This window comes from Malus domestica, chromosome 01 (assembly GCF_042453785.1).
Source record: "Malus domestica chromosome 01, GDT2T_hap1".
NCBI classification, from domain to species: Eukaryota; Viridiplantae; Streptophyta; class Magnoliopsida; order Rosales; family Rosaceae; genus Malus; species Malus domestica.
In genome coordinates this window covers 12,032,272-12,040,541 of record NC_091661.1, presented here as the reverse complement: position 1 = coordinate 12,040,541, position 8,270 = coordinate 12,032,272, and the positions used below count along the sequence as shown (strand labels likewise).

The 8,270-nt window shown below is 35.1% G+C and overlaps 2 protein-coding genes across 2 annotated transcripts; both read right to left on the bottom strand.

Annotated features, from left to right (window-relative positions):
* Positions 1-235: 235 nt before the first annotated feature.
* Positions 236-1,918, bottom strand: LOC114827018 (peroxidase 17-like). The gene is made up of 3 exons (XM_029108397.2): positions 1,584-1,918; positions 1,283-1,474; positions 236-925 (listed from the first exon to the last, which is right to left on the bottom strand). The coding sequence occupies exons 1-3, from the start codon at positions 1,776-1,778 to the stop codon at positions 329-331; spliced, it is 984 nt and encodes a 327-aa protein (XP_028964230.2). The 5' UTR covers positions 1,779-1,918; the 3' UTR covers positions 236-328.
* A 2,005-nt stretch (positions 1,919-3,923) lies between these two features.
* LOC114826994 (peroxidase 17-like) lies at positions 3,924-5,900 on the bottom strand. Its single transcript, XM_029108280.2, has 3 exons — positions 5,542-5,900; positions 5,271-5,462; positions 3,924-4,707 (listed from the first exon to the last, which is right to left on the bottom strand). Exons 1-3 carry the CDS (start codon positions 5,746-5,748, stop codon positions 4,093-4,095), a joined length of 1,014 nt encoding a protein of 337 aa, XP_028964113.1. The 5' UTR covers positions 5,749-5,900; the 3' UTR covers positions 3,924-4,092.
* Positions 5,901-8,270: the final 2,370 nt, after the last annotated feature.

Below are 8,270 nucleotides of genomic sequence, written 5' to 3'. Positions count from 1 at the left end.
TTAATCCCACAAATTATGTTTTTTTTAATTTAAAATCTCATTTATATAAACAACTAAAATTTCTAATTTATAATTTAAAAAATATAGTAACGTACAAAGAAATAAATTATCATATTAATTTCAGGAACCTTGATCAAAAATTAAAAACCAACAAGGTTTCAATAAAAGAATATTCATAACTATGGACCGCATCCAAAGTCTCATTTTTCCTAATCAAATGACATAAGCCATGCCGTTAGTAAAATCTGATTCATACATAACATCAAAGGTGTCCTCAATGGAAATGGAACATTAAGTCTTTTACAACTGTCCGTTCTCTTCAAGAACCCTAGCTAGGATGCATTGGAAATTTAGAAGAATGACTATTAACCACCCTGCAATTTTTTCGTACTTCCCCAGGCTGATCCACCGTCAAGTCACCCATCTTTATCATGCCCTTCACAAAAGCCTTGAAAAATTCACCTTGATCAATGCTGAACAGCTTCACAAATTCCCTCGTCTCCGGAAACGTGAAAAGCGTTTGATCCGAGTTCAGAAACCCTCTTCCGGCAACCAAGTCCCTGAAGTACTGGTTATCAAACTTTACAGTCGTAGCATCAAGGTCTCCGGTAATGTTTTGGTCCACGTTTAATGGGCAAAGCCTGTCTAGCTTTTGTCTAAACTTTGGATCAATGGCAGGGTCTGGCCGGCCACTTCCGGATTGGTTGTACAGCCGAAATATGATGGAAAAGCACCGAGCTTTGCCAATAGAGTGTGACCCCGAAAGCGCAACAAGGTCTTTGACAGAGAGATTAAATTTGGCAAACAGGCCAATGAGGAATGTCGCATTGGATCTTGGACTTGGCATAACGTTGTCTGAGTCTTCTTTTCTTGCTGTTAAGCTATCCAATCTTCCCAACTTCACTTCCCAGTAAGGGCCCCCTGTCTAATAATCACACAATCATGTTACATAGAAATTTATTCCTTTCAGTCATACTTAAGATTCTCATCATTCACTTGTTACATCGCATTGGAGCTCATTATGGATTAGACTATACTAAATGTAGCCAAGTCAACCCGTACAACGTTAAATTTTAGGATCTGTTAGATAATTGTTTTAGTTCAATTATTAGGTTTTAGTAACTGAAAATTAAAAGTTAAATTTTGTAAACTCAAAAAAGTAACGTTTAATTTTCAATAAAGCAGTTACAAACAAGTTTTTCTGGTAATCAAACGGACCTTAATGTACGTTGGACTAAAAATAAGTTCATGTATATAGGAGATAAATAAGAAAGTTTTTTACCAGAGAAACAGCATCTCTAGACACCATGATTATAATGTCTGCGCAAGAAACAACTCCCGGACACACCTTCTCCAAGGCTTCTTTCACTTGGTCAACAACTTCATAAGATCTCAGTGAATTAATGTTTGCAAGGGCTAGTTTTTCTCCTAGCATGGTTGGTGTGTCGTCAAGCAACAATGAAGCATCACAACCCTAATTTACAGATATAATACAAGTTAATTAATTCATCATTAACAACGAACGATTAGGATTAATCAGTAAGGAAATAAAGAATGTTGTTTTGTATTTATAATTCACTTACATTGACAAAGCAATCGTGGAACTGTAAGCGCATGACTGAAGCAAGACTCCATGGCTCTTGAATCAAAGCCACCTTCATGACATCCTGGACAATGGATTTAGCTTTCGGGCAGGTTTCCGAGTAATAACCGTGGCGGAGTTGCGCAGTGGCGCCGGTTATCATGTGTAGAATGAAGAGTGAAAAGAGAGGACACATTGAGGATTCTTGAGGCACTAGTCAGTGGTAGGCAGGTGAGCAATTGGTTCAGTTGTGTGTGGGGGCGCTTTTTAAACTTGTGGGCTGCATCATGTGCATGCATAGGAATTTAGTGGAAACAATGGATAGTGGATGTGAAATGGTTCATTCCCCTTCTACCAACAAAATGGAAAAAGGGTTATTAATTTGACCAATCTTCAAAGGTGGTGAAGATTCGTCCAAATAACGAAGTTATATGATTTAGTGATATTTTTCTTCATCCATTCATAAGTAAAAAAAATTTTGATTTAAATCTCATGAATTACGAATTCGATCCTAATTTATTCACTTACCTTTTAGTATAAATATATCATTAAACGAATCAAATATGAACTCGGTTAGCTTACATTAGAAAATTTATTTAATCATATTTGATTCAATAATTTAACTAAGATGTATAATAAGATGTTAATGCAATAATGTAGTGTGTACATTTATATAAATTAAGTTGAAGGGAATATTTGGTCGTTGAAGTTTTGAACAAACAAATTGACCCACATAAATAACACTCGAGTGGTCCTTATTCAATCCAAAACAGTAATAAACTTTTCCAGATCGCCAATGGTGGAAATGTGGGACACAGTGACAATTGTGGATAATCTCACTTCACAGCTTCAGACACACTTTCGACTTACTTTTCCTTTGCATTGTGAATTTATATTATTATTCATCTCCCAACACCATTTGAGCTTAAAAGTAGAAGATTAACAGTCACTAGTTCCTATTAATACAATCATTTGTTATCTCACTATGAATGGATTCTTTATTATTAATAATAATAATAATAATAATTAAATTTACTTGATACGTATTGCCGGCTTATTACATATATGATTAAACGTTGTCTACCATAGTATTATTGTCGGCTCTCCACGTGTAGGCGAGACTGCACATGAGTATTGTTTAACGGAAAGTAGTTTCGTTGGTTAAAAAATAGGGAACTTTAACGAAAAGCACTTGGTACTGTTCACTTTAACGAAAAATCACATTTTTACACTAAAAAATCAATCCTAGTACTATTCACTTTACCCTTTATTTTGTCCTTATCATTAAAACTCAAAGTTTTCAAGCCCTTTTCATTAATTTTCCTTAAAAAATATTCATACCAATCAAAATAATGGGATTTTGGAAATTTTATTGTTGATGTAAATAAAAAAGGGAAGGGTGGGAGATGCATCAGTTATTTATTTATTTATTTATTTTCATATGCAAATGTAGTGCTTTCTGACTCTATGCTGTAAGAACTCTAACACAGATCGATGATATGCCAATTGAATTACCAATGTTCTGAAACAAGTCAAGTGACAAAACTTATGAACAAGAACAAGGATTGCCGAGAACATACCTGCAGAATTTGAACTTGAAGAAGCCATAACAGCCTCTGTGTTCAAAACCTTCTCCTCTTTTACGATCACAATAGCTTCTCTAATCAATAGGACTTAGAACAACATAAGCTAATATCGCAAGAGCAGTGGTTTGAACCATAAATATATAGTGCTCCTTCGTCCATTCCCTATCAGAATTGGACTAGGATTCAAAGACATACAAACCATAAAGATTCATGAGACTTTATAAAGTTCCAACACAAAGTTCTTTTCCAAAACCAATTGGAACTTCTCTCAAGACTGCATTCCTTATCAGATTTAGACTTCTTTATAATATCAATTATCCCAAGACTTATAAGAATCATACTCATACTCTTACATATGCTCCATTTTTCCCTTAGTGTACAGTATGCTGCATCAAGTTGAAAAATACTCCAAACATTTTGAGATTATACACAGATCGAGGAACGTAAAGAATGCTAGGGATTCCGGCCGATGTGTGCCTGTAGGAAGGCAGACCGCTACATAAGCTAAAAGCGCAGATTAATGTATTTAGAAACTCGTATGAACTCTTGATTCGGTTCATGCAATCGCAGTTTAATTTCTTTTATATAAAACTAATCGAGCATCAGAAATTTGCGCCTGAAATTTGTGGGAGAGTAAGCGTCATTAGCTTCTTTTTGTTTCCTTCTTTCAAACAGTACACATACGAAGAAAATTACTAGCGCAAATTGTAACAATCCTGTTGAAGCGGCGTAAACAAAGTAGTGTTAACCAAATCTCAAAAGAACCGAAAGTTGTGATTACTATAGAAAAAGCCTTGTTAACAATTTACAGCACTATGTTATATTATATGTTCATATGTTGGAACCAACGTCCACATTATGATAAACACAATAAACCAACTCAGTTACACCCCCTTGTAAATGTGTATTCTCTCTAGTCTCTATTCAGAAAGTCGGATTCATCCCCCCAAGATTCCAAAGCGTGTTGACAGGACGATGATTAACCACCCTACAGTTCCTTCGTACCTCCCCAGGCTGATCAAACTGCAAGTCACCCATCTTTATCATCCCTTCAACAAAGGCCTTGAAAAATTCTCCTTGTTTACTGCTAAACTGCTTAACATATGTCCTAGTTTGTGGATATGTGTAAAGTGTCTGATCAGAATTCAGAAAGCCTCTCCCCGAAACCAAGTCCTTGAAGTACTGGTTATCAAATACCAAAGGTGTAGCATCCAGGTCTCCGGTCACATTTTGGTCCACGTTCAAAGGGCAAAGCCTGCTCAACTTTTCCCTATACTTTGGTTCAAAGGCAGGGTCGGGCCTCCCAGTGCCGGATTGGTTGTACAGCCGAAACATGATGGAAAAGCACCTACCTTGGCCAATGGAGTGTGACCCCGAAAGGGCAACGAGATCTTTGACAGAAAGATTAAATTTGGCAAAGAGGTCAATGAGGGAGCTTGCGTTGGCTCTTGGACTTGGCATAATGTTGTCTGATGCTTCCTGGCTAGCTGATAAGCTATCCAATCTCCCTAACTTCACTTCCCAATCAGGTCCTCCCGTCTGATTTACACAAAATTATGTCATTATATCTTCAAGTGCAAACAACAGAAAGAATGGTAGTCCTTTTGCAATTTCATGTCTACAAATCTGTTTTTAGTCTTCATTTTATACAAAACGAAATCCCAAATGCGATGACACGATTCAAGAGACCACAGCGCAGATACATTATATAAAACATTTCAAATATATCAAGTTGCGCTGTAATGATAAGGAAAACATCCGGTTTGAACTGATCAGTAGCTCTTAAGTTCTTAACCAAGACCGAGCAATAACGAAATTTGATTGCGCGTTTTCCAGAATTGACAGCAAACAAAAGGTACAAAAGTCCCTTCACAGATACAACTGATAATTCCCTTAGAAAAAACTACGCCTCGGTTACTTTGAATTCCAATTAAGGACTCTTAACTTCACTTACGATGCAAAGCTTATGTATACATGTTCGGTGGCAAATCTATGACTGATATTCTGACTCTAATTTCCAAATTGCAAACAAATCCGTATCAAATTATGTACAAATTAATACTCTGTTTTAGGTAATGAAATAAGTAAGAAAAGTTTGATACCAGAGCAACAGCGTCTCGAGCCGCCATGATTACTATATCAGCGCAAGAAACAACTCCAGGACAGACCTTCTCCAAGGCTTCCTTGGCTTCATCAACCACCTCATAAGATCTCAGAGAATTTATATTTGAAAGGGAAAGTTTTTCTCCAAGCATTGTTGGCGTGTCATCAAGTAACATAGAACCATCACAGCCCTACAAGCATATTAATTTAAAGATTAACAAAACTTGGGAAAGATATAGAATTTTTTGCAGAAAGTTTTTGTTTATTTACATTCACAAAGCAGTCATGGAATTGGAAGCGCATGACAGAGGCAAGGCTGCGGGGCTCTTTGACTAGAGCCTTCTTCATGACGTCCCGGATAATGGATTCTGCTTCCGGGCATGTTTCGGAGTAATGGCCGGGGCGGAGTTGCGCGGCGGGCACGGCTATGGGCAGGAGGAGGAGGAGGAGGAAGGGGAGGAAGAAGAGAGGTGACATTAAGTTACTAGGAGGCAGAGGTGTGTGTGCCTGAATTTGGGAGTGCCTGAATTGCAGTTTTGGATATAAAGGGGCTTTTATTTAGGGAAAATCTCTCTCCCTTCACCCTTATTTGTTCCACCCTTTTAATCCATCGTGAAAAATCATTTCTTGCTGATGGAAGTTTTATTGGAACTCATATAACATTTTTCTATCTCAACTTAAAATTTAAATGTAAATTATCTTTTTTATCTTATTACCTAATAACAATTACGTACAAGATGAAATTAATAAAATAAAAAATTATTAATAAACCCACACATAGTAATCAAACCCTAACATAGAAAAAAACAAGTTCTTTTTTAACAATGATAATGATTTTAAAGTTTTGAATGCTCAAACTAAAGTATGAATTGATTTATCCCAGTTTGATTCAATTTTTTTTTTAGGATTTAAGAACAAAATCAGTGTCTTTTCCAACTTATATAATTACTAGCAAAAACATACATGATATTTAAAATCTAAAGTCTAGCTACTTGTGTGAATGTCACCTTTTTTTGTTTCATTCGTGAAGGGTGGAGGCCGTACTTTGCTTATAGTTTTGATGGCAATGCATAGTAGCAATATCGTGACTGTCCAAAAATTTGAAGGTGTTGAGTTCCTTCTATCTGGTGAAACAAATGTATGTAGTCTCCAAAAGCTTCCCCTTCTTCCTCTTGTTTCAATCCATATTAATTTTTCATTATTTAATTCAGTTGTTTGATGTCAAAAATATTTTAATTTCATGAAAATATAGGAACGTGAGGTTCAAGTAGGCATAGCAAATATGCCTTCATTTTTAAAGGTGATTTTTTTTTTATCTTGATTATGATAATTAAAACATAATCTTGTTTTGGTTATGAGATTATTAGGTGTCTTTATCGGGGAGTGAGATTCTCTCCCCTCCTAGTCTCCTTCCCCTTCCCTCCCTTCCTATTTGAATGGTTATGGTTAAGCCATATCAACATTTTATGTTAATTTTTTAATAGTCAGAAGAAGACAAAAAACAGTATGTAAGAGGAGGGGAAAAAACGGGATGAGAATAAGAGGGGAGAGAATCCTACTCTCTTTATCGGTCATGTAATGGGAGGCATTGTGCCTCTCTACTTCTCTGCAAATTGGCATAGGCCTTGAAAGGCTAATGAGACTTTATGAAATGCGCAAAGTTTGAGATAATTTTCGTCTCCTTCGATTGCGATGAGGAAAAATTCAATGAACACTTCAAGTGCATGTCGTGGCTCGCAGTGTCATTTGATGCTAATCTTTATAAAAGATTGAGTGATGTGTGCTGCATAGAATGCATGGCAAAATTCTAACTTTGAGTTTTTATTTTCTAAATGGGTGTAAAGATAAATTTACTTATTGAATTAGGCTTGTGAGGGTAGTTTAGGTGGTAAATTGGGTTTAAAGAGATATTAATAGTTTAATTAAAAGTAATATGGGTGTAAATAGTAAGTTAGGTGTAGAATACAGGTCCAAATAAAAATTCCCATTTTCAAAATTTGTTGAATGTATGCAAGAGCCTGTGTTTGGATGAGAAAATAAATTTAGAATTTTGACAGAAGTTAAAATTAATAATTGACATGTACTAATTTCTTTATTTGAATTCATAAATGTAGAAATTTAGACTTTTCGCGTAGAAAAAAAAAATTTGAAATTTGGGACCTTTAATTCCCAAGTTTAAATTTCATGATTTTATTTCCAAATTTCTATGAGTAAGAGTTTAAAAAAAAAAAAATTCCATACTCAAATTCTAAGGAAAACTAATGAAAATGGCTTGAAAACTTTGAGTTTTAACGATAAGGACAAAATAAAGGGTAAAGTGAATAGTACCAGAATTGATTTTTTAGTGTAAAAATATGGTTTTTCGTTAAAGTAAACAGTACCGAGAGTTTTTCGTTAAAGTTTTCCAAATTCTATTGTTATTAGGTTAACTAAATAAAAAATTATAAATTTAAAAAAATAAAATTTTATCATTTTAAATTTTTTAATAATCTTAAATTTTCTAACTTTTGCATTTAAATTTTCGTCGTTTTAAATTTTTTAATAATCTTAAATTTTTTAATTCAAATAAAATAATAGAGTAATAATATCAAAATAAAAAAGGGGGCGCAAGTGGTGTGTTGTGAATTATGGATTAATTGTTGGCTAATGTTAAGCAAATTAAATTTATAAATTTAATCCCTATAACATTATCTTTGATTGATTGATGAATTCAAAAAATGGGGTTTGGAATTTGGATTCTCGTCGTGTCTCTCTCTCTCTTGGATGGGTGTCGACAAATAAGAGGTTGTTTGCCCCAAAAAAGAAGAAAAAGAAATAAGAGGTTGAGTTTGTATGTTGTGACAAGAGGAGGCAGCAGAAGCCAATTGGCTGAAGGGGCCGACTCATGACATGTGTGACTACATAGGAGGTTATGGATGGGCTTGTGGGGACGCTGCCACTACTGCGTCAGTCAACAATTGCGACACCCACCACCTCATGCTATCTCATATTTCGTCATC